The sequence below is a fragment of the Spermophilus citellus genome, assembly GCF_964194105.1.
Source record: "Spermophilus citellus genome assembly, chromosome: 3".
Taxonomy (NCBI): domain Eukaryota; kingdom Metazoa; phylum Chordata; class Mammalia; order Rodentia; family Sciuridae; genus Spermophilus; species Spermophilus citellus.
Genome location: NC_138184.1, coordinates 6,630,307 through 6,658,028, shown reverse-complemented (window position 1 = coordinate 6,658,028; position 27,722 = coordinate 6,630,307). Strand labels below are relative to the sequence as shown.

Genomic DNA, 27,722 nt, shown 5'->3' with positions numbered 1-27,722 from the left:
ATCTATCTTGGCATAATTATACAAGCATGGAATATATCTTCTTCATTTTCAGATCATAGGACCTATTCTTCCCCTACATTTTTCCCACCTCATGCTCCCTTCCCTCTATTGATCTTTCTGCCATTTACCCATAGTTATTACTATTTCAATTAATTTCTTGTGGATGTACACAATGGTGAGATTCACTGTCATGTAAACTTCACAATCCACATCACTGAAACTTTACATATTTGTATCCTTCCAGCTGGCTACTAAACTGTGATGTTTGTATTCATGATAAGAAAATAATACTTCCAACAGTCCTTCCAAGATCCTAAGGTTTCCTCTGCACTACTAGATTACATTATTTCTCTGCTGGGCCATAACAAAGAATTTCAGATCCCAAGACCCAACCATCCCAGGTGCCTGATAAAGGCCCAGGCCCCATATGCAGGATTCATATGAAGATCATATCAGATAGAAGATTCCTGAAGCAGATGACCATAGGAGGAGGCCCATCAGTGCAGCTCACAGAACAGACACTGTTAAGCTAAAGGACTGGCTGAAGACATAAGGCTACTTGCAATGCCTTAACTGATGCACAGTATTTATTGTAAGGGAGGGACATCATTTGATATGTTAGTTTATTATCACAACAAGCCTTTAAAAATTCTTGCTCCTCTCTCCATGTAATTTCCATATAATATGCAGATGGAAGATATTTGTTTGATTTTAAACAATTGATTTATATTCATTTTATTATTAAAAACCTATATCTGTTGTCCAAACAAAAATATGGGTCATTATCAACTACATCCTCTTATTCGGAAGTTCTATTATTGAAATATCTCAGCAATCTGTTTAGAAATAATGCTCCCATGATAAATCACCAAGACATTTCATCCAGTATTATGAATAATATTTCTACTCAGATCCAATTGGAGTGAGAATGGCCTGAAATGGGGTGAGGAAAATAACATTTTTCTCCCATATCATTTATTTGAGCGTGTGCATAATATGTGGAAAATTCTCCACCTCTCTAAGCTCATACTGCTTAATAGAAATGGAGACAACACCCATCTCCATGCCAGGTGTGATACCTAAAGGAACATTGAAACTTAGTAAATGTTGGATTGCCCTAGAATTTTCAAATTAATAATCCCATGACCATGGAAAATGTTAGTCTAATGGGTAATAAAATTTCAAATGGCATTGCATTCTGGAGTGCTGTGGATCTTAAATGTGCTTTAGCTCCCTTCATAGTGTTTGTATTCGTGATAAGAAAATAATACTTCCAACAGTCCTTCATTTTTTTCAATCATGATAATCTCAGACATGATCTTGGAATTAAAAAAATGCTGCAGGTGTTGTCCAATGGAATACAGGCCAGTATTTCCATGACATAGACAAAAATATACCAACATAACTTGCCTCTGGTTCTACGAGACATTCAGAAGAGGTATGAAATGGCAGGCAGAAAAAGCAGAATGTGTTGAAGACACGGTGATTATGGACATTTTTATGACCCAGGGAATGATCTCTTCAATGTTTAAAACAGATTTTTACTTTTTATGCCTCTGTGCCTTTGTGTAGGTTTTGTGGAATCAAAAATGAAAGAGGATTAATCATTCCTCTTCAAATACACAGCATTTACATGCAGAAGGATAGAAATAAAAGGGCCCATTATAGAAATTTAAAAAAAATGCTGACTTTGGGTCAGAGGATATTTTAGTTGTTATGTTTCCCCTCTTACATTTTCCACCACCTCCCTGAAGCCCTCTCACCTATGAATCCATCCATGAATCACTCCACAGAGGAGGTTAGAGCTCTCGGGGACCAACCATTTCCCACCCAGCATTTCTCACCCAGCATCTGAGCACTCCTGTGCTGGCACCAAGCCCTCAATGCGTGAGTCTCTGGGGGACATTCCAGGTCCAAACTACACCAACTCCCCGCATGTGTTCACACCCAAGGTTCACCACCAGACATTCACATGCAAGGTCCACCCACATGTGTTCACATCTAAGGTCCACACAACTACACACTGTTTCTCAGTTTTCAAAATCCCACTTGAAATTCCCCATTTATCCCTCCCACAAATAATGACTACCATCAATCTGCTGTTAGACATCTTGATATATAAAATACAATAAGATACAAAAATAGTGTTACTAATAATGCAGTATTTACAGATTTATTTGCTTCATCTTATTGTATTCTCCTAACTACTTATCAAATGGAGACCAAAAGTCCTGAGATTAGACTGTTCTACTGTGGAGCCGCCTAAGGGTACTTTTAATGTCCTCATTCCTCAGGCTGTAGATGAAGGGGTTCAGCATGGGGGTGACCACACTGTACATCACTGAAGACACCACATCTTTCTTGGGGGAGGATGACACAGCTGAACCAAGGTACACTCCAATTCCTGTTCCATAAAATAAGCAAACAACTGACAGGTGAGACCCACAAATAGAGAAGGCCTTGTACTTCCCACCCAAGGATGGGATCCTCCGAATGGAGGAAACTATTTTATAGTAAGAGAAAAGGATCCCTGAGACTGGGAAAAAACCATAGATGGCACCAATAAAATACTTGATAATGAGACCAAAGAAACTGTCAGAACAGGAAAGACTCAGAACTTGAGAAGGGTCACAGAAGAAATTAGAAATCTCCACCTCTGTGAAGCTGGTAAACTCTAATGCAATCAGAATGTGAATCTGGGATACAAAAATGCTAAACAACAAAGACATAAAAACTAAGAAGCCACAGAGGCGAGGATTCATGATGACTAAGTAATGCAGAGGGTGACAGATGGCCACAAAACGGTCATAGGCCATCACAGTCAGAAGCATACCATCCATACATCCAAAAATGATAAAAAAGGACATCTGTGTCAGGCAACCCACATAGGAGATGGCTCTACTGTGAGTTATAATGTTCACAATCATTCTTGGGACTGTGGTAGAAATGAAAAATATGTCAGTCAAGGACAGGTTGGAGAGGAAGAAGTACATGGGGGTGTGGAGGTGGGAGTCAGAGCTGACCGCCAGGATGATGAACAGGTTCCCAAGAATAGTGACCAGGTACATGAACAGGAACAGTCCAAAGAGGATTGGTTGCTGGTCTGGATCCTCTGAGAATCCCAGGAGTTGGAATTCTATGATGGCTGTTACATTTAGTGCATCCTTAATGCTGGGACACCTTTGACAGAAAACAGGGTGGGAAAAAGGAAACAAATGAGCAGCATCCATCACTCCATAGGCACATTTAACTGAATCCTTTATCATTAGAGCATTCAGACTGAGATCTGTACACTTTCAACAGCCTTTCACAGTCTGACCAAATCCTCTTGGAACTTTCTCAATACTGTTCTATGTATCATTTATCCCTTCTGTGCATACACATTTTTTTTTTGCCATACTAGAAAGCAAACCCAGGGTCTCACACTGGGCACTCTACTAAACTGTATATCCATCCACTTTTATTTTACTTTGAGACAGACAGGGTCTCCCTAAAGTTGCCCAGACTGGCCTTGAAATAGATCTCTTGCCTCAGCAAGCCTAGTAGTGGGTATTACAGTCCTGAATCTCTACACCCAACCTACATACATGATTTAGAGACACTCAAATGAACAATGTTAGAAAACCAAGAACACTCCACATAGCAAGATAATGACCACAGTAAAATGCAGTCTACTCTCCAGAAAACAAAAATAGTATAAGAAACATTGCTTCCTCTTTGAGAAAAAAAAAAAACACACTTTATTAAAGGCAATTAAGAGGCAGTCTATTATACATTACCATATACTAACACAATGGTACAAATCCCTTTTATGAAGAATATTTACAAACACCCCATAAGAGCTAGAACTACATGATCTGAATATTAAATTAAAGATGAAAATTCATAATTAGAACACATTCCTAGGGACCAGTTTTCTTCCGGGATTTTATCACTTCTAGGTTTTCTTATTTGCCTCCATAGATTTATGACCTTGGTCATACACTGTTTATCTTTTGAAAAGTAATCAATATAGCTCTCTTATCCTTGGTCTAGATAGACTCAAATGTTAAGAAATATGGTTTGATAACTGTACATAATCATTGATGTCATAGACCAAAATCATTACATTAGTGCACATGGTGCCTGTCGGTGATTTAAAAATAATGAAATATTAGAAAACAGTTTTGATTTTTTTATACAAGTTTATTTATATTAACCCCATACCTATCTGGTGAGGAAAAACTATCCCTTGCAGGATTTTTTTTATGATTTTATTAGTGTCTAATAGTTATACATAACAGCTGAGTTTTTTTTTTTATATATATATACTGGGATTGAACTCAGGGGCACTCAACCACTGAGCCATACCCCCAGCCCTATTTTGTATTTAATTTAGAGACAGGGTCTCACTGAGTTGCTTAGCACCTAGCCCTTGCTGAGGCTGGCTTTGAACTCACAATACTGTACCTGCCTCGGCCTCCCAAGCCTCTGGATTACAGGCATGTTCCTCCATGCCTGGCAATGAAGTTCACTATGACACCATCATGCATGCACAGAACTTAATTTCCTCTTTGGTTTTTCATAGAATAATCTACGATAATATGCTCCCATCCAGCACTATTTTTCTGATCATAATCACTCTCATTACACCAGTTTTATGCCCCCAAAACCCAGTTTAAGTTCCAACCTTTTTTGATTATTATATAAATATTCACATCAGGGGCTGGGGTTGTGGCTCAGTGTAGAGAGCTTGCCTAGCATGTGTGAGCTACTGAGTTAGATCCTCAGCACCACATATAAGTAAATAAATAAAGTCCATTGACAACTAAAAAATCTAAAAAAAAAACTTTTAAAACTTTCACATCAATCTCTCTGGTATATGAATTATAATTAGTTCTGCTCTGTGAAGAAAACTCAGGATTATGATTTTTGTCAGGTCTCACTATGATTTAATTGAGATAAGAGGCAAAAGAGAAAAGTACATGAACCATTGTGAACACACAGGAACAGATTCTTCATATGGACAAAGAAATTTTAAAAATGACCTAATTTGCATCATTGTTGTAAGAAATTTTTAAATAAAATATATTGCTTAACTAGTGGCTTTCAATCTTGTGTATCAACATATTTACCTACATAAATGTTAAAACATTCAGATAGCCTGGTGTCACACCAAACCCAATTTCATGAGAATATCTGACTGTCTTAAATTATAACTGGCATTAAGATTTAAGATACGGTGCAGTCTCATTACCTGTTATTACAATGAATAAAACAGAATATCAATTTGAAAATATAAATATTTGGTAATAATTGTTTCACAACTAAAATTATATCAAGATTTGAATTATTATCTTTGAAATTTGAGCTCTTGGTATCTCTACATGATTCCTGTCTTCTGCATAGCTCTCCTCCAAACACAGCTACTATCATGAATTTGGTGGACAGATGCTGCTGTAAATGATTCCATAACAATTGATTTATTTATTCATAAACAGTTTTCTCAGAAACATCCAAAAGGTAAATAAGTTCATCTAAGGAGTGCACAGCACAACTTCTCTTGTACCTGAAATGTACTACTGGACATCAACATGTGCTTTTAAGTCTCCCTGTGAAGTACAAATACCTGTCTCCAAAGCTTTAAGTGATGTACAGCATGACCTGAGAGAGGGACATCATGTAACTTTTAAGTTTATTATTATAATACTACTTTCAAAATTGTTATGTCTAGCTGGGTGCAGTAGCACATGCCTGTAATCCCAGCGAGTTGGGAGGCTGAAGTAGGAGGATGGAGAGTTCAGAGCCAGCCTCAGCAAAAGGGAAGTACTAAGCAACTCAGAGAGACCCTGTCTCTAAATAAAATACAAAATAGTCTGGGGATGTGGCTCAGTGGTTGAGTGCCCCTGAGTTCAATACCCAGTACCCCCCCCAAAAATTTTGTTATGTCTATTTCACACAAGTGAAAATTATAATGAGTGTGTGGTAGATAGTTTTTTGACATCCACTGTGGATGAATGTTAATATTATTATTAATCACCTATATCTATTGTCTCAGGAAAAAAAATTCATCATCATGTGTACCCACTGTTTTCCTAATATGCACTATCAAAATTACCCCTGAGACCCAGCTAAGAACAATTCATCTGAAGTATCTACTCCAGAAAATTTATATTGTATTGGGAGTATTATCTACAATTGAGTCTAGTAAAAGAGAAAATAGCCTTCACTAGGAGTTACTAATACACATTCTTGGCATGTATATTGACCTGCTACATAAGCAGTACCTCTCTGTGCTCGTACTACTTAATGGAAATAGGAAGAATAACACTCATGGTCACACCATGTATAGCTCATAATATACATGTTTCCATCTTAATAAATACTTGATCATTGTGGGTTTTTTCTTAAGAAATCGCTAAGAAAACAGTCTGTTCTCTATTTACCTACTCGCTATCTGCTGGTGAACACTATTGTCAAAGGACACTGGAAAGATGGAATGATGTGGAAGTCTAACATGTGTCTCAGACCAATAAAGGAGGTTTCCTGTCACTCCCATTAGTACCTAGTTTGCTTTTCTTATTCCTATGAAAATCTCTGTTGTTTTTTAAAAAATAACTGAATGCTCTAGATGCTGTGAAGCATGAGTATAGGGCCCATGGGCCCATGACAAAGGCAAAAACAAGAGTTATACTCATATCTCTTGTTGGATGGCACATTCCTAAGAAGGTGAAGGCAAACACAGGAAAGCCCCAAGTGTGTTGAAGACACCCAGATTAAGGCCAGGATCTGTGAACAAAGGAAGTTCTATCCAGTGTTTAACAGTTTTTTTTTTAATTTTTTATGTCCTTTATACCAAATATGTTAAAGGCTCTAGGGAATCAGAAATAAGGCAATCCTCACCAAACATACATCACATAAGGACACAATTAAAATATAACATTACAGGAAAAGGCTGACTAACTTCAGGTCATAAGACATGTTATTTGAAGGAGTATATAGATTAACCTTGCCATATTGCTATATTAATAATAACCAGCCAACTTTTATTTTCCCCTGTTTTATACATTCATCACATATTAATCACGTAGGGAATACCCATTTTCTTTTTAATCTCTACTTAATACATCTGTATCAACTAGAAATCTATTTGAATGACAATATTGATTTTCAGAGATACTAACAACCTGAAGTATGTTCAAGAAATACTAAGTTGGAGCCAACAGCAGCAGTCAAAATGAAATTGTTAAACTCTGAGTCTGATGTGCTAATTTTTTCATTATTTTCCAACCTTAAGAATATTTGAACATAATCCAGAGGCTGAACTGCAGGCACATAACAAATACATTAATAACTCTTTCCAGTTTCCTGCATAGTAATGAAATAGAGATGTGACACTATGTCCCCTTTTCAAATTGAGGGCTCTATTTATAAGAACAGGAGGATTTGGACAGCTGCAAGGACATCCCAGAGTGGGGGAAGGAGGGAGGTCTGTGTAGAATTATTGTGTGTCTTCTTTGTCTTAGATCTCAGTCATCTCATCCATTCTACCTGAATTTGTGAAGCAAATGTCACACATTATTGTATCCCTAGAACTAACAGAAATTCCAAAATGGGAGCAATAGTAAAGTCCCATCCTGAAGTACAAGAAAAAGAAATGCATGGTTGGCTTGAGAGGGGACAACCTGTCAGCATTGTTGAGCCCAGACACCCTGTGTCTCAAATCCACAGCTCAAGTCAAACATGGCTTCAGTTATTCTACCCAACCTAAACACCTAGCACAAATTTACATAAACAGCTGTGCTCCTTTGGTCTTTGTAAAAATAATGTAGTACTTATACCTTGGGAAGAACTTTGCAGATAAATTCAAACAATCTACATGGATCACATAGCTCAGAACTTGGCACTCAAAATTCTCCAATAAAGATTCATGAGGCTATGGATACTATCACAGTGCTTAGGACACAGGTGAAAAGTGTGCATTTTTTTTTTTTTTTGCTATGGTGGATAACAGGCTATGGAAAGCAGAGTGTGAGAGGAAAGATTTCTCTTGCGAAAATCACATATGCAAACTCAGAGTACTCATAAGTAAAATTTTGCACATTATTCTTCTCCAATACAACTACCTAGATATTTTGACTTTCCTGATGAAGAGAAAACAACACTTTGGGTAGTCCCTCCTCCATCCTTCAGTTCCTACACTTACTGATTTGCCCTGTGCCTCTGGTGGGTCATGATGAAGAACTGTGGTTCCAACACTCCTCCCTGCTGGGTAGTAAATGACCTCCTGCTCAGGCTTCAGGATTGACATCAGCGCAGCCTCCTGATCCAAACCATGGAAGGAAGAGACATAGGTACGGCATACATTAGACTGGAGCCACTGAGCTGAGGGACTAGAGGCACAAGCTGACATTGACTTTTATAGGACCTTGGAGACTCAATGCTCAAAGCTCATAATTAGTTAAATTGGCCCACTCTAAGGACTTCCTCATATTAATGGTGGAGGAAGAAGAGGAGAAAATGTCAAAAGGTGTTTGTACTCCTTCCACTACTGAAAAAATAATCTCCTGGGTATGATTAATTTCTTTAATTTCTGTTTAGGGATGAATTTTGCTTTTATTTACATTTTATTTCAGTAAAATCAATATTTGGGGAAAAATGCAATTTCTTCCCTGCCAAGTGCACATTTATAGGCATTAATTACACTGACATTGCAGTAAACTATCATCACCATCCATCTCCAGAAAATTTTCACGTTTGCAAATGGAGGCTTTGTTTCCATTTTAAAAACTCCCCAAAACACCCTCCTCAGCAGTGGCTACTCCAGTGTCCTATGATACCTGACAAGAAATTAAAGCCATGGAACTACAAAAATAATGTCACCAAGGAGACTACATGGAGAGGACTAGGTGTTGAGCTTTGAAACATTTTACAATATATATTCCAGTTGGATGCCACAGGTCCTGTGGGGCCTCCCTAGGACACTTCTAATGTCCCTGATGCTTAGACCATAGATGAGGGGATTCAGCAGAGGAGTACATCAGTGAAGTAACCAAAAGCTTTCAAGAATAAAGTGATATAGCTGGTCTGAGGTTCACTTCTATGCATGTTTTGAAAAATAAGCAGACAACTGACAGATGAGATCCACAGGTAGACAAGGCTTTGTCTACCCACAGGTGGATTCTCAGAATAGTGGAAATAATTTTACATTAAGAAACGGGATTCCTGAGATGAGGGGAGCCATAAATATGAACAATAAGATACTTTACAATATTATTAGAATAGGTGTCAGAACAGGTAAGATAAAGCAGCTGAAACTAGAAAATTTCACACCTTTGAAGTCAGTAAATTGTAAGACAACCAAATTTTCAGCTAATAATCCAAAAGGCTAACCAAAAAGACATAAAAATTAATAAGCCTCAGAAGCCAAAGCTCATGATGACTGGGTAATGTAGGATGACAGAAAGTCAAAAAGATGTCAGGCCAACACAGTCAGAAGCAGATCAGCTATGTACCCAATAATGATAAAAAGAGACCTGTGTCAAGAAGTGCACATAGGCAATGAGTCTTATTTTGGATGGTGGAGATTTAAAAATGCATGCTAATGACACTTTGGAGAGGAATAAATATATGAAGGAGGGCAGGGGGAATCAGATTTGATGGCCAGGAGGATGAGCATGTTCCCAAACAACCCAACCAGGAATATGGACAGGAACAGCCCAAAGAGGGTGGGCTGTAGTACTGGATCCTTTGAGAGTCCCAGGAGATGTAACTTTGAGACACATGTTAGATTCTATGCTTCTATATTGCTTATATACCTTCTAAATAGAAAAGAGGACAAGAAGAAGGAAGCATGCAGGCCCACACACTGTATTTTATTTTTTTTTAAATTTTTTATTTATTTTTTTTTGTATTGGCTGATGGACAGCTTGTCTTTATTTTGTTTGTTTATTTTTATGTGGTGCCAAGAATGGAGCCCAGTGTCTCACACATGCTAGGCAAGTGCTCTGCCACTGAGCTACAACCCCAGATCTCTGTGTATATTTTTAATAAAAATATTTATGATTAAAGTATTCAGGCTGAGGTCCATACACCCTCAGTAATATTTCACAGTTGTAAGCAACCCAATGATCTTGGGATTCTTTCATTAATATTTGATGTATCGTTCACCTCCTTACACACACCTACATTTCTTAATTAAGAGGAAGAGAATGCCCAATGCCTGTGTCCAAAACATCCAAAGCATGGACAGCACCCTGTCTTTTATACTCCTATATTCTCTCTAATCTCAATTTTTTTCTATTTTTTAAAAATCCTTTCTATTTTCTGGAGCAATATTCTCCAATCTGAAATCATTGTTTTTTCTAGAAGCCCTTTTTTCTTTCCCTCAACCCCAACATGGGCCTCCCTGCTTCTTTCCTGCCTTTCAGTTCTCTTAAGCAAGTCATCCACAAACCACACATTAAATAGTTAAAGCACAAGGAATGACCTCTGTTGTTTGGTTTTGGATGGAATTATGAGGATCTTGTTTTGAAACACAAGTCTTCAGTCATGTGATTTTAATTGTGGCATTTTTTCTGTGGCACTTGGAGAATGGATTATGAAATTTAGCATGTTGGTGTCCTCCAGTTTGGCTAGTCAAAGTGTGATGTTTGACCTGAGGAGGAGGAAACAACATTTCTAATGCACCTTCCTCCATCCAATGTCTACTTCAGGGTTCACTGGTGTATGGTGCATCTCTGCTGGGTTATAACTAAAGAACACAGACCTAATGCCCCTCTCCTGCTTGGTGCACATTGAGTGCCTGCTCAGTCCCTAAGATTGCTATCAATTTAGTATCAAATAGGAGCTTCCTGATGCAGAACCATGGAAGGAAGAAACATGATCATGGAGGCCAGTGGATCAAATAGATCAAGCTGAAGGGCTACAGGCTGATAATTGACATTCATATGACCTTGGAGGTTCAATGCAAAAAGCCCATAATTAGACAAATTGATCCGTGTTATCTAAATCCCAAAGGATTTCAGTATTTCAATATTGAGTAGTGTGATGCCTCCAGCTCTACACTGCTTTGGTTATTCTGCATCTGAGTTGCTTTGGCTATTCTGGGTCTCTTGTTCTTCCACACAGATTTTAGAACTGTTATTTCCAGTTCTTCTCAGAACTATATTTTGATGAGTATTGCATTGACTCCTGTAGATTGCTTGGTAACCTGGCCATTTTAACAATATTAATTTTTCCTAACTCTGAACATGGGATGACTTTCCATTTTCTGGTGTATTCTCTCTTACTTTTTCCAGCCTTACATACTTTTCTTTGAGTAGGTCTTTCATCTCTTTGGTTAAATTAATTCTGAAGATCTTTTGAGGCTAGTGTGAATGGAACTGTTTTCCTGATTTCTTTCTCAACATATTCATTATTGACATGTAAGAAAGCACCTGGTTTTTGTGTGCTGATGTTGTATACTACAGAATTGCTCAATATGTTTATAAGCTCAAGAAACCTTTCCTCAGCTGCTTTCTCAAAGCAGTCCCCACCCCAACCCTGCCACCCCTACCCAGTCTCACTAGAGGGAGCTTTCCAAAGTTCTCCTCCAGGGAGATCTCCTCCAGCTGTGTGCATGTCCAAAAGTTTTGAGAGATGGAGATGAGCCAGAAAACACATGGGGGTCTGTCTCCCATGGTGTCCTATCCAACACTGGGCTACCCTGACCCCCGCTCTCCCAGGCTGCCCACCAAGGGCTTACTAGGGCTAGGTCAGTCCCACAGGGGAGACAGTTTAGGGCAAGTCTTTGTCAGACTCCATCTGCTTATGCAAGATAGGGTTTGGACTGCTGTCCCTTGTATGGGCATTGCAGACTCTCTCTCTTTGCTATCCAGGCATGTCCTGCCACCTGGACTTCTAGCTCCTCTATCCATCTTCCCTGGAGAAGCCTGAGCCAAGTGTGACTCGGAAAGCTTTTCAGCACTACCCCTAGGTTTAGCCCACCACTTTCTTTCTCTACTACAGCAAACACCATCTCCACCATCTTAGCCTAAAGAATCAGCCTGAGGGGGCTGGGAGAAAAAAATTGACACAGTGAGCAAGGAACAGCTTTTAACCAGAAACCCCTGCTCTGAGAGCTCATCTTTCTTCATCTTTCCCATTGATGGCTTTCGGCCTGACCCTTCTCCCATGGGGGCAGAATTCTACAGGCATAATTCACGGATCTTTCCCTCTGTTTTACATTGCTAATAATGGGTGTTAATCTTGAATCTTTCAGCATCTCTCCCATTGAATTAGAATGGCTTTCTCATAGTTAATTTTAGAAAGATATTCAATATACTAAAGCAAACCATAAAAGAAAGAAAGAAAGAAAGAAAGAAAGAAAGAAAGAAAGAAAGAAAGAAAGAAAGAAACCATTCGTGCAGTTTTTAGGATCTTCTACAAATAGGATTATATCTTCAGCAAATAGACAATTAGACTTCTTCCACATGATTTATGTTTCTTTATTCTTCCTTCCCAAATTCAGGAACAAGACAAAAATGTACACTTCCATCACCTCTATTCAATACCATCCTTGAAACATTTGTTAGAGAAATTAGGCAAGAAAAATAAACTGTGGTAAATTTTTTTAAAACATAAATGTTCTTTATTCAACAACTAAATCTTTTTCCATTACTTGTTCACAATGCAAAATACTCAGACACCATGGGTTTCTTCACATTCTGAAGATAAGTGAATTTTTTTTTATTGTTGATTGTTCAAAACATTACATAGTTCTTGATATATCATATTTTGTGGTAAATTTAAATCTCAAAACCATTACAGTTTTTACCATTTTCAAGTACACAGCACAACAGCCTTAATTACATTGACATTGTTGTCAAACTATCATCATCATCCATCTCCAGAAATTTTTCACCATCTCAAAGTGATATTTTGTTCCCATTTTGAAAACTTCCCAGACCTCCTTTACCAATCCTGGTTACAACCATTCTTATATGAAATGTGATGAGAAATTAAGGTCATTAATGTTTTGAAGGAGATGAGATTGAAAGGTCTAGATGTCTGACTTCACTACATTTTCCAAAATACCCTGCTGCTGGACACCAAACGTACTGGGTTTAGACAGTCCTGCTGTGCAGCCTCCTCAGAGCACTTTTAATGTCCCTGTTCCTCAGGCTGTAGATGAAAGGATTCAACATGGGGGTGACCTCAGTGTACATCACTGAAGCCACCACAACTTTTCTGGGAGAATGTGACACAGCTGATCCAAGGTATGCCCCAAAGCCTGTCCCAAAAAGCAAGCAAACAACTGCCAGGTGAGAGCCACAGGTGGAGAAGGATTTGTACCTCCCCCGTAAGAATGGGATCCTCAGAATGGAGGAAATTATTTTATAGTATGAGAAAAGGATCCCTGAGATGGGGAAAATGCCATATATGGCACCAAGAAAATACTTGAGGATGTTATTAGAGAAGGTATCAGGACAGGCAAGGTTAAGAAGTTGAGAAGGGTCACAGAAGAAATTAGAAATTTCTACACCTTTGAAGTTAGTAAATTGTAAGATGATTAAATTGTGCAGTTGGGAGTCAAAAAGACTAACCAAAAAAGACACAAGAACTAAGAAGCCACAGAGTTGAGGGTTCATGATGACTAAGTAATGCAGAGGGTGACAGATGGCCACATATCGGTCATAGGCCATCACAGTCAGAAGCAGAGCATCCATAGATCCAAAAATGAGAAAAAGAGACATCTGTGTCAGGTAGCCCACATAGGAGATGGCTCTGCTGTGAGTCTGAGTGTTCACGAGCACCTTCGGGATCGTGGTGGAGATGAAGCCGATGTCAGCCAAGGACAGGTTGGAGAGGAAGGAGTACATGGGGGTGTGGAGGTGGGGGTCAGAGCTAACGGCCAGGATGATGAGCAGGTTCCCCAGCACTGTGACCAGGTACATGGACAGGAAGAGTCCAAAGATAATGGGCTGCAGTTCTGGGTCCTCTGACAGTTCCATGAGATAGAATTCTGAGACGCATGATAGGTTTTGAGCTTCTATTCTGCTTGGGCAACTATTGAAAAAGAATATAAGGTTGAAAAATGGAACAAGTAAATGTCAAATACTCAAACAATGATACCAATTCCTTTGATTTCAATTATTTTAAACACCATCTAAGAACTAGGATTGTATTCACTGAATATTTACTTAAAGTTGTTAGTTCACATCAGAAAACATGTTATTGCCCATTAGACTTTCAGCTTGTTGGGTTTTTGGATTAGCCCTTTCTTGGAGTTGACATCCCTGCTCAAATTTCTTTGTATTTTAAAAATTATTTAATATAGAACTTGTACCCTTAGCTTAAGTGGCCCTCACAGTTTAATAAGTGTTTTAACTACATGCACAAGCACTAGCATCACAGATCACAGATATGGCATTTGTGTGCCCTGCACATATCAGTATTGAAACAGAAATGAAATGCTGGAACATAATTTGGAATTCTATATTTTATGCACATCATTTGTTTCAGACCCTTGCAATCCCCATAAAATTTCTACAGAGACAGACAGTTCTTTTTTTTTTTTAATTAATGTCCACTGTCCTGTGGTTAACACCTCATTGTTTTTGTGATTTTAAACTCTTTGATGAATGGTTGAGGACTGTAGAACCAGGGAAATCCCCCAAACCTGTGTGAGTCTGTCCCTCCTTCTTACACCATTTAATAGACTTTCACATCAATATTTTCTGTCCTTGGAGGCATTTTTTTTTACCTCAGCTACTTGAAGGCCATTTGGGTTATTATTTTGGAGGGAACACTGTGATAATTCAGCAAAAAATTTAAAAGAAGAAATTAACAGAAATATGATAAATACTCTTTGGGCATTTACTCATATAAAAAAATGGAGACAATATATTCACAGTGTCTAGTATTAATATAAAACTAGTATTACAATCTTCTTTATATTGTAATCTCCTTTATCATTATATATAGCTGTGAATATTTTAAAATATTGTTGTTGTTTTCCTACACCAGGGTTGAGAATCAGTGCCTTAGAATTCTTGCCAGTATGTAGAAATTATACTATGTACTATATATACTATATATAATACTATGTACTTGTGCTGTCAAAAGACCCACTTCACATATTAAAAAACAAACATTTAGCAAAATGCATTTCAGACCTGGTGATTTAGAGAGACTTGATTGCCATCTGTAAAATTTCACTCCTTTTTTTTCTTTTCAGGAATACATTCTCATGGACACTTGCTCCCCCAAAGAAATAGCTCTTACCAGTCAATAGATACATGTTAAATTTTTATTATTTACTTTTAGCACTGGGGGCCTAAGCAGTAGCTTTAGGCATGCTTTGCAAGTGCTCTCCCACTGAGCTACACCCCCAACTCAATGTGGGTATATTTTTTATTTGATATATACATGTCAGTACTAATTTGTATATACATAAGCAGTTTTCTTTAAGATCTTCCTAAAAACTCTAAAATTATCTACCTATCATGCAGTCAAAATACTATGTCCCTGAAATGGACTAATTCATGTAGTCATGTGAATTGAAGTGTTTCTGTGAAGTGCATGTAGCTATTTCAAATGATTTACATGATACACATCATATCCTGAGAAGGAACAACATTTAACTAGTGTTTATTGTTGCAAAAAAAATAGAAGTTCTTATGTCTGTCTCCCTATCACAGAAATGAAAATTTCCTGGTAATATGGGCATAGAGTTATTTTAATTCCAGAAGTTGATGCATGCTCCATGTTACTATTTCTTATGTTTGGTGTCTTAATACAAATCAGTTCTGGTCAAATAAATCATTTAACTTTTAGTTTATTAAGTGAATTGTGTATAAATAAAATAATACTGCTAATGTATATTTGGTAATAATCCTGAATATGATTATTGACCAAGAAATGTCATCTTCCATACAGAATAATATTTTTACTTTTTATTTCAGTAAAGGACACAGCATCCTGAGACGGGGGTCAACACATCCACATTTTAGTCTTGGCTCACTGACCTGCCAATATATGTGGAATGTGTGTACATCTCTCCATCTCCCTGAGTGCATACTGCTTAATGCAAATGGGGATGAAAGCACCTTTATCTTCTGCATACAAAGCATGTATGACACTACTAGACCTAATAAACATTTGGCCTGTTGAGAGCCACAGCCAAAGGGGCCCCAGCAAACTTCCAGCTGCCAGCAAACTTCCAGCTGCCGGCTGATGATTGGCTCACAGCGGCCCCAGCAACATCTAGCTGATTGGCTCCTCTCCGGTGATGTTCATTGGGCTGTTTCCCTGCCCTTCAGACTGCCAGCTGATGATTGGCTCACAGCAGCCCCAGCAACATCTAGCTGATTGGCTCCTCCACGAAGCTGCTCATTGGGGGACTTCTTTGGCTCCGCCCATGCAACCCAGCCAATCGGCCTCAAGAGCAGGAGGATTGTGGGAGGTGGTGAGGTTTGTGTGGGTGAGAGGCTTGTGGGAAGCCAGTGGTGGCAGTTGGGCTCTGAGGGTTTTTTCCTGAGGAGCTGTTTTGTTTGGTGTTTGTAGTTCTAAAAATAAAGTTAGTTTCTTTTGACAAGTGGCTCCTGAATTGTGCCCAGCCAGACTGCGGCATTTGGTGGCTCGCACGGGGAGCGACTGAGGGTAAGTAAACTGCTCGCCCCTGAGGGCAGGGCGAGAGGATGGGTAGCCATTCTAAGTTTCCTCTTTTGTTTTGCTTCATTTTTGTTTTAAGTTGCCTTTCCCTGGAGATGAGTGAGACGGAAGAAAAACCGCTCACATCTGAGGAAAAACTATTTGCGTCTGAGGAACAGATAGGGAGAAAGGACGGATGCACATGTCAGGAGGATAGAAAGGCTGATATAATGATTTTGTGTTGTTCCATTTTTATTGCATTCTGTCTCGGTTTTGTTTGGCATCATCTTGTTGGGTTGTATTATAGTAGAAATACGGGATCAGCAATTAGTAAAAAACAAACCGAAAGACTGTTAAGTAAATTGTTAGAGGAAGGAGGCATCTCAGTAAAATCAAGAGCAGTCAGGGCATACGTTGATACAATACAAAAATGTAGCCCATGGCTTTTTAAGGAGGAGTTGTTAGATATATCACAGTGGGACCATCATGGTGAAGATTTAAAAAGAATAGAAAAGAACAACCCAGGGACTCTGCCAGTTGGCACATTGCCATTGTGGGCGTTGGTATCTGGTTTGCTTAGTCCAAAGCCTTCAGTTCAGACAAAGGTAGAGGAAGGAGAAGACATATTGATTCAAGTAAAAGAGAAGGTCTCTCAAGTTAGTCAGAAAGAGGAAAAGATTCAAGTAAAAGAGAAGGTCTTTCAAGCTAGTGAGACAGAGGAAGGAAGTTTAGAGCAGAAAAAGCCATCAAGGGGAAAAGTTACAACAGGAGACTGCTAATAACACCTTTCTATCAGAGAGCGTAAGTGTCCAACCAACAGCACCACCTCTACAGGAGACTGCTACTAACAGCATTCTATCACCAGAGGGCATAAGTGTCCAATCAACAGCACCACCTCCATATGCTAGGAGGCTCCCAACCCCTGCAGTTGATAGTTGGGATCCTGAGACAGGATCTCAAGTATTAACATGCCCTGTATTTGAGGTAGGAGGGCAGCAAATTTACCAGGGTTTAAATTTCAAAACAGTGAAGGAGCTAAAAGAGGCTGTAACAACCTATGGTCCTCAAGCACCCTTCACTGTAAGCTTGGTCGAATCCATTACCAACTTAAACATGACGCCAGCAGATTGGGCTAATATGTGTAAAGCTGTGCTAAAAGGAGGTCAATACCTGTTATGGAAGGTTGCCAATCAGGAATTTTGCAAGGAGATGGCTAAGCGAAATGCAGCAGCTGGTTATCCTCAGAGAAATCTAGATATGTTGTTAGGAAAGGGACCTTATGAGGATCAGCAGCAACAAATTGCATATGATCCTGGCATATATTCACAAATTGCTGCAGAGGTGATTAGGGCATGGAAGACTTTACAAGGACATGGAGGTTTACAAGGTCAATTATCTAAGGTAATACAAGGAGCTAATGAACCTTATGCTGAATTTGTAGATAGGCTTATTCAAACAGCTACCAGAATTTTTGGGAATACAGAACAAGCAATGCCATTAATAAAACAACTGGCTTATGACCAAGCGAATCGTTGGTGCAGAGAGGTCATTAGACCATGGAAACAGGAAGATTTAAACACATAAATTATGTAGAGACATTAATGAACAAGAGCAAGTCATGGCAGCTGCAGTAAAACAGGCTTTAGATGCCAGAGACATTAATGAACAAGGGAAAATTGTGGCAGCTGCAGTAAAACAGGCTTTATATGCCAGGCCAAGAACATGCTACAATTGTTAACAAACAGGACATTTTAAAAGGAATTGTTCCATAGGAGGAGGGTTTAACAAAACTAGGTATCAAAGGAGTAGAATACCAGGTATTTGCCCACGATGCCGTAGAGGGAGACATTGGGCTAATGAATGCCATTCTCAAACCACCATAGAGGGTACTCCATTACATTGGGCTAATGAATGCCATTCTCAAACCACCATAGAGGGTACTCCATTATCAAAAAACGAACAAGGACAAGGTGTTTATCCACAATATCATGGACAAAGGCATCAGTCTCCATTGCCAAAAAATTGACAGGGGGCCCCAATGCTCCAAGGCCCCAAACCACAAATATATGGAGCACTGGAGGAACCCAGCAACCCCATCAGGGTAGTGCCCCGGACACATTGTCCATCAGATCCCTCATCAGACAAACCAGAGGGAGTGCAGGGTTGGACATCTGCACCTCCGCCAGATCAGTACTAACTCCAGAGACGGGAGTTCAAATCATTCCCACAGAGGTAAAAGGACCTCTTCCCAAAGGAACAGTAGGCTTATTATTGGGACGCAGCTCTTCTACTCTAAAAGGACTTTTGATAAGTCCTGGGGTAATTGATCCCGATTATGAAGGTGAAATAAAAATTATAGCCAGTTCTCCAAAGGGTATATCAGTAATTTCACCAAGAGATAGAATAGCACAGTTACTAATAATACCAAGCCTACATGATAAATTTTCCAGTCGTGCTGTAGAAAGAGGTTCCAAGGGATTAGGCTCCACAGGTGTAGATTGGGCTATGCTTTCTTTAAATTTAGATTCTCGCCCCATGCTAAAACTAAATATTCAAAGACATGAATTTAATGGGCTACTGGATACAGGTGCAGACCTTAGCATCATCTCTCGTCAAGAAAGGCCAAAACATTGGCCATTACAACAAGCCACTCAAATGCTTCGAGGCCTAGGAGTGGCGACTAATCCCCATAGAAGTGCAATGGTATTAGATTGGAAGGATCCTGAAGGATGTGAAGGAACTATACAGCCATATGTATTGGATCATCTTCCCGTAAATTTATGGGGATGAGATATCTTAGATCAATTAGGTTTGACATTAACAAATAACATCAATCCAAATGCACCCACTATTATGGCTAGACAAGGTTTTAGGAAAGGAAAAAGATTAGAAAAACAAGAACAAGGTATAGCAGCACCAATACAAATAGATCAAGGAACAGACAGACATGGGTTGGATTTTCACAAAGGGCCACTGAGACAATAAAAATTACATGGAAATCAGAAAGACCAGTATGGGTTCCTCAGTGGCCCTTGACTAAATAAAAGATACAAGTAGCCCATGATCTGGTCAAACAACAATTAGCGGAAGGACATATACAACCTTCTGTATCTCCCCATAATACTCCCATTTTTGTCATCAAAAAGAAATCTGGTAAATGGAGATTATTGCAAGATTTAAGAGCCATTAATAATGAAATGGTCATTATGGGACCTGCTCAATCGGGGATTCCTCAATTGTCTGCTTTGCCAAAAACTTGGTATGTTTTAGTTATAGATATTAAAGATTGTTTTTTCCAATTCCAATTCATCCTGAGGATAGTCCACGTTTTGCATTTACTATCCCTGCACTGAATCATGAAGGTCCTGATCAGAGATATGAATGGAAAGTACTCCCTCAAAGGATGGCTAACAGCCCAACTATGTGTCAAATTTATGTTAACAAAGTAATCCAGTCACTTAGAAATCAAAATCCTGAACTACAAATATTTCACTATATGGATGATGTATTATTAGCACATAAAGCTAAAAACACATTGCTAGAATGTTATGCCACACTTACAAATTTATTAAAAAATTATAATCTAGAGACAGCAATAGATAAAGTACAATCAAATTTTCCAATTAATTATTTAGGAGTTCTATTATTCTCAACCATGGTCCGTCCACCAAAAATTCAAATACGAGTAGATCAACTCAAATCACTTAATGACTTTCAAAAGTTATTAGGAGACATAAATTGGATAAGGCCTTATCTAGGTATTCCAACAGGAGAATTGGGACCTTTATTTGATATCCTAAAAGGTCCATCAGATCCAAATTCACCTCGAATGTTAACGCCTGAAGCAAGAAAGGCATTAAAAATCATTGAAACATATACGGAAAATATGCATTTGGATAGAATTGATATAAGTTTGCCTTTATTATTTATTGTACTACCAACAAAAAATATTCCTACAGGAGTATTTTGGCAAGAAGGTCCATTATTATGGATACATTTATCTTATTCTCCTAACACTATTCTTACTAGGTATCCTGAGGCTGTAGGACAATTAATACTCAAAGGAATAAAAACAGCAAAGGGAGTGTTTGGAATTTCTCCCATAAAATTATTACTCCATATACTATGAATCAAATTGATGAATTAGCTAATGAGTTAAATACTTGGGCAATAATCATGTGCAAATCTAATGTTTCATTTGATAACCACTTACCATCTAATCCTTTATTGTCTTTTTGGTCATTGCATCCTGTAATTTTTCCAAAAATGACAAGAAAAACACTTATCATGAATGCTCCAAATATATTCACTGATGGGTCAAATAATGGTACAGCAGCAATAATTACACCTGATCAAACTTTTACATTTTTAGTACCCAAACAATCAGCTCAAAAAGTAGAGCTTAATGCAGTATTACAAGCTTTTGTGATGTTTAAAGATTCTGTATTTAATTTATTTTCTGATATTCAGTATATAGTTAATGCTATAGTATCCCTTGAAGATGCTGGTAGGATTTCCCCTTCTTCTACTGTTTTCTCTTTGTTTTCCACTATACAAAGTTTAATCTGGGACAGAAAAGATCCATTCTTTATAGGACATATCAGGGCACATACAGGATTGCCTGGAGCCCTTAGTTTGGGCAATGATTTAGCAGATAAAACTACACATGACATACATATTTTCTCTACACTAGAAGAAGCTATAAATTTTCATAAAAGGTTCCATGTCAATGCTAATACTTTACAAAAGCATTTTAAAATAACTAAGGAACAAGCTAGACAAATTATAAAACAATGTCAAAATTGTGTGACCTTTTTACCACAAGTTAATCTTGGAGTCAATCCTAGAGGATTGATACCTAACCATATTTGGCAGATGGACGTCACACATTTGCCAGAATTTGGAAAATTAAAATATTTGCATGTTACAGTTGATACTTCTTCTGGATTTTTGATGGGCTCCCTTCATGCTGGATAAAAAAATAAAGATGTTATAGCTCATTGCTTACAAAATTTTGCCACTGTGGGCATTCCAAAACAGTTAAAAACAGATAATGCCCCTGGTTATACTTCTACCTCTTTTAAACAATTTTGCTCATCATTTGGCATTACTCATATAACAGGAATCCCATACAATCCACAGGGACAAGGCATAGTTGAAAGAGCTCATCAAACTATTAAAATGTACTTATTAAAGCAAAAAGACGGAATTGGGAAGGGGTATATATTCCCCAAAGATAAACTTAAAATAACCCTTTTTACTCTAAACTTTTAAAATTTGGATTCATCAGGACTTAGTGCTGCAGAAAGGCATATGTGTCCAAAAAATGTACATAAGCCCAAGGTATTTTGCAAAGATATTCTAACAGGACAATGGAAAGGTCCTGACCCAGTAATTGTCTGGAGTCGGGGGTCTGTTTGTTTGTTTCCACAGGAAGAACAGCAGCCAATTTGGATTCCAGAGAGATTAACCAAGGTCCTGACCCAGTGATTGTCTGGAGTCGGGGTCCTGTTTGTGTGTTTCCACAGGGAGAACAACAGCCGATTTGGATTCCAGAGAGATTAACTAAAGCGATTTCTACAGACCAAAAAGAAGATGATTTGGCTCAAATCCATAACAGCTGATATCCAAAACTCCAGTTTGGCTATTCTTACATCTGCAACAGAACCAGGATACTTTTTTCAATATCTATTTTATTATTGCCCTTTCCCATATCATGAAGTTCTAAGTTTGTTTTTTGAGCTCATACAGACCTAGGTTAATATTTTGCTAATCAGTTCTATTTTTTGACTATAGAGTTTTTAAACATTGCAATGGAGATTTCACCTGTAAAAAGTTATAAGGCCTTTACTATTATGTTATTAGTTGTATGTATTATATTATGTGTGCACACTTGTGTTTTGTGTTATATGTTTGAATGTACGTATGTCCATATATCATATATGATGAGCGCTCATGAAAAAATGGATCCAAATATTTTTTTTTATTCACGTGATTTAAATGGTTTAATTTAAATTGGGTAAATAACTGTTAAGGATTGTTTTAATATGTAAACAAAAAAGGAGGTTAACAGATCTGTTTGTTTACTTTCACCTTTCCTTTTCATTATATTTAATAATTCTCACCTTTCCTTTTCATTATATTTAATAATTCTCTTCAAGATAATGTAAATTGTTAAGAAAATTGTTTTCTTTTAGTGCCTTCTGGAATGTTACATAATTTTTTCTTTAGCCATAATGGCCAGAATTCCTATCTTCATCCCAGTGCCAGTGAAGACAATGTAAATTGTTAAGAAAATTGTTTTCTTTTAGTACCTTCTGGAATGTTAGATAATTTTTTCTTTAGCCATTATTGCCAGAATTCCTATCTTCATCCCAGTGCCGGTGAAGACAAAGATAAAACTAGTCTACAGTTTCTGCAATAGCCATCACTGAACTGCTTGCAGAACTTGCCTAAACTATGTGTCACTTGTATGCATTGTGAACTTTCTGTTGGTGCAGCGACTTGTGGTAGTGTTGAGGTATTTTTGCTGATGATGTCATTGGTGGTACAATTTTTCCAACAAGAGCCATCAATTGGCTTGGTGTATCTTCCTCCCTTCTGCTTGTCATAACAAAGACCTCTCCACAGGTGTGACTGTATACTGGACCAGTAGTCAATGATGGGTAAGATCCAATTACAATGGTACCAACCTAAGACAGGAGGCTGACGCCCTGAGGTCAGCTCATCCGAAGACGGGTAAAGACCATATGTAGTATTGGACAACCTAAGGCAGCCACGGTCCCCAAGCCACACGCTTGTTGTTTAAACAGAGAGGGGGAGATGTTGAGAGCCACAGCCAAAGGGGCCCCAGCAAACTTTAACATGCAAAGAATTCAATCCTTATGGAAGTGAGTTTATTGATAAAAAACATTTTCAAAATGCTAGCAAATACTGAAATGAGGTAACTCCAAGTTATAACTCATCAAGTAGAGACTACTTGCCACTTCCTTTAGTCCTCTTTCATATTTTGGTTACCCATAGATGTCTCTGTCATCATTCTGAATAACTGTATAATGTAGAAACTCATGTGCACACCATATAAACACAAGAAAGAGCTGTTATTTCTTGTGTCCTGTTCATCTTGACATTCCTGAAAGGTATAAAAGTGTAGAGAGGAGGGTACCAAGTGTGATGTAGCCACACTGACTATGGACAAGCTCTGTAAACAAAGAGGAGTCCATTTAATGTTTAACAAAGATATTTAAAAAAATTTAAGCCTCCTCTGTGCCAAATAAGGGTTAAGCTCTGAGGAATCAGAAGTGAAAGGGGATTAGGCACTCCTCTCCAAACACAGCATGATCTTATAGAAGGACAAAATAACATGCCCGGTTACAGAATTAGGAAACACTAACTTTAAATAAAAGGATATTTTAGCTCAATGGTATGGATGCACATAAGCTTGAATGTATCATTACTACTGGTAATAATGTCCTATATGTATTTCATGCTTATTTTATACAATCATCACACATTAACCACATTGGGAGTGCTCTTTTCTCTTTATTGCTTACTCAATGCAGTTGTAAAAAAAAAAAAATCCAGAAGACAATGTTGAGTGGCAGAGTACTAACTTTCCCTGAGTACAGATAGGACAAGTTGAAGCAACAGATTCGCTCCAATTGCACTGACATTTTTCATCACTTCCCACAAATCATAAATTTCTGTAGGTAAACCAAAGGTTCAAGCCACAGGGACACCTGAGGTACATGTTTAAACTCTGGCCAATGCCCTGATTAGGAAGAAAAGAAACCACTAGACTGTTTCTCTCCTTTTGGGATTGATTGAGCAGAACACAAGAGTGGGCATGGTTGTGGACAGCTGTGGGGTGACCCAGGAGAGGTCGGGAGGGAATCTCTGCTGGATTATCCTGTGCCTGCTCCTCTGTGATCCCTGCCTGTGACTCTGAGCTGTCCTTGCTGTAGTTGGTGTGGCAGATACCAGACACTGCTGTCACTCTGTTCTGCCAGGACTCACACTGGGAGAGCACCCTGGGCCGGGTTGCCAGGAGAGGAGACCCTGAGAGGGGAGTCAGGAAATGGACTCTGTAGTCCTGAGTCATTGACCTGGAGGGACAGGGATGTGAAATGTCTCCTGAGGTTCTTTAGGGAATCATTTGCCAGGATTCTCCTGGAAACTGCCCTCTGTCTGTATTTAGTCAGACCCATTGAAACTCTCCTCACTCTTCTTTACAAGTCTACCTCATAATAGTTGTTTAAAAAAATGCTGTTCTCCTTCCTTTTCTGGAAAAAAATATGCACTAGTGTCTTGGGGAAACCTCTGCAGATTCATGAAATGAAACAAGCTTTACTAGCACTGTAGCCCAGAGCCTGGCACATGGGAAACCCTTGATTGTCGGTGAATATGCCATGGTAACCAGAGTCCTCCTCTTTGCCATCATCCTCTACATAATAAATTTGCAATGCTAAAAAACAGAGTGGTGGGACCCAACACCTTCATGGTTGAGGTATCTCCAGCAAGTACAACAAGTTTTGGAGAAAAGCAAAATTTGAATGTGTTGCCTGGAACTCATAAAACAAAACAAAACACAAACTGCACACACATCACAGCTAAATATTTGTCTATCACTGTCCCAATGTTGCTACCAAATTCCTCACATCAGTCTTGACAGGGAGGAGACAGTGTTTCTGAGAGGCCTTGCTCCACCCATCTTCTCCCTCCACACTTACTGCTTTAAGCTGCTCCTCTGCTGGGTCATGACCACGGTTGGCAAAATCAGGTGCAGCAGCCTGTCTCATGCTCACTGAAGACTCCAGCTCTGTTCTCAGTGTTAATATAAATACAGTGCCACATATGAGCTTCCCCATGCAGACAGCCATGGGGGGAGGACACAGAGGCCTGGGGCCCACTGGGCAGAAGCTTTCAAGTGGCAGGTTGCAGGCACAGGCTCATTATTCACTATGTGACCTTGGAGGTTCAACACACACAGGTCACAATTAACCAAATTGATACAGGTCATCCAATCCTCTAAGGATCTTTTAATATTATCAGTGGAAAAAAGAAGAGGAAATGAAGCCCAGGGAAGTTTTGGGCTCATTCTCTATTCAGAAGGATGTTCTGTCTACTATCCACTGGGTTTCTTTCTTTTCTTTTTGAATATTCTCTTATATTTCCATTTATTAGCATGAGATCTATCCAACAACAATTAAGATTTGTACCATGTTAAGTGCACTATCGATTCGTATGGATTATATTCACCTTGCTCTATAGCTATCACAAGAACCCATTTCCAGAAAAATCTGTCTTCCAAAACTGAGACTTCAAGAGAAACAATTGAAAAAAATTGACAAAAAAACCTGGTTGTTTGGAAAAATAAATAAAATTGATAAATCCATAACCACTGTAATGAAAAAAGGAGATAATTTGAATTACTAAAATTGATGATGAAGAAGGAAACATTACAAGAGACATGTCTGAAATACAGAATATCATTAGAAACTATTTTGAAAATATATACTATAATAAAATAGAAAATATCAAAGTATATTGGGATAGGAATGATAATAGAATGAAACAAATATTATTACTATATATATATATATATATTATTAAATGACCAATGTGATTCTACAACATGTACAAACAGAAAAGTGAAAAATTATACCCCATCTATGTATGATATATTAAAGTGCATAAATGCATTCTACTTTCACATATAACTAATTGAAACAAATAAATGTTTATTAAGAAAAATAAGAACATATAAAGTAAATTGTATTACCCAGTTAAGAAAAACTTCATTCAAGTTAAAGGCATTTAAAGCAGCTGAAACGCTCATTTTACTCTAAGACAACAGTTCAATTTCTCCTGGCTTGGGATATTCATAAAAACCCTACAAAGGTGAGGTTTCCCTTACCTAAACAGGCAACCTAAGCTGACATTTATAATGAGAAATCATTGTAATATGCCACGAACCTACTGTGAGTTTTTTTTTCTTTATTATTGAGTTTTTGGATTTCCCTCCTTGGTGGCTATAAGTGGTCAGTCACATTTTGTTTGTATTTCTTAAACATCATTTAATATGTCAGTTCTCTCCCTGGCATTTGTGGATCTCAATATTTGAAAATATATAACTTAATTGCACCTGATATATGATATTGTCAATCACAAAAGTGGCATTATTAATACACTGTATCAGTGAGAATCAATATTGGAATGTAAAGAATGTCTTTGAAATATTTTATGCAAGTTTATGCATACAACAAGTTACAGTAGGCTTACAAATATAATGTGCTCCATTTCAATCCCCAGGAACTTCTCTTTCCCTTCACCTCCATCCCCTTGAATCTCCTTTCTTGACTCCATATTCTTCTTGTTAGGTACATGAGATCCCTTTCATTCCATATTTCTTTTAGGAAAATATCAAGTGTTGGAGGACACATAGTTGTGCCAATTCTTTTGAACTAATGTTTCCAAGTGTCTATTCCATGTCTATAAAATAGGTTATATTTTTGGGTCCTCTTGTGTGCCAAGCAAGGTATAGGATATAGGAAATTGTGACTGGAATAGAGTGTGGGGAAGAGGAAATGAAGTAGTCTACCACGCGGCCTGGGCAGTGGTTTCATTAATGAGGTTCTGGCATTAAGTTAGTTAGAAGAGATCAAAATAAAACACACAGACAGTACCTTATTTTATATTGCTAGGTCCGAGACGGCTCGCCTCCCTGGTCCCCGCCTCAAGCCGCCCAGCAGGGCAGCGAGGATTACTCTGGGCTAGCAAGAGAGAGAGAGAGCGAACACGCCGGGGAGTAGCCTTTTATTTGGGGGGACAAGAGATTCAGGGGAGAATTCCATCCAATGAAGGTTGAGGGGGGGCTGCACTCCAAGGTCAGGGTCAGTGATTGGGTCTCCAGGGTCAGTGGTTACGCACACCCCCACACGGATGGGCTCTCTCATCAGGAAAGGGTCGGGATAACTCCGACACAGCCAGAGTGCCTCAGGCCCTTAACGGGAGTCACCCAATCACGTGTCAGAATGGCTCCCCACAAAGTAGATTGAGTTTTTCCTGTGCAAACATGTGGTGAGCCGTTTCTGCGGACTGTGGTCGCC

General features: G+C 38.5%; 4 protein-coding genes across 4 annotated transcripts in view; all 4 read right to left on the bottom strand.

The window, feature by feature from the left end:
- The window catches only part of LOC308645936 (olfactory receptor 7E24-like), a gene marked incomplete at both ends in the record, with an annotated part of 109,833 nt that overhangs the window by 26,320 nt on the left and 55,791 nt on the right, over window positions 1–27,722 (bottom strand). The window lies entirely within an intron of this gene.
- LOC308645973 (olfactory receptor 7E24-like) overlaps window positions 1–27,722 on the bottom strand; it is a gene marked incomplete at its 3' end in the record, with an annotated part of 45,136 nt that overhangs the window by 10,971 nt on the left and 6,443 nt on the right. The window lies entirely within an intron of this gene.
- Window positions 2,238–3,068, bottom strand: LOC308645940 (olfactory receptor 7E178-like; the record flags this gene model as incomplete). The annotated part of the gene is made up of 1 exon (XM_081288391.1): window positions 2,238–3,068. One exon carries the CDS (start codon window positions 3,066–3,068, stop codon window positions 2,238–2,240), a length of 831 nt encoding a protein of 276 aa, XP_081144517.1.
- On the bottom strand, window positions 13,086–13,988 carry LOC308645957 (olfactory receptor 7E24-like; the record flags this gene model as incomplete). The annotated part of the gene is made up of 1 exon (XM_081288408.1): window positions 13,086–13,988. The coding sequence occupies exon 1, from the start codon at window positions 13,971–13,973 to the stop codon at window positions 13,086–13,088; it is 888 nt and encodes a 295-aa protein (XP_081144534.1). The 5' UTR covers window positions 13,974–13,988.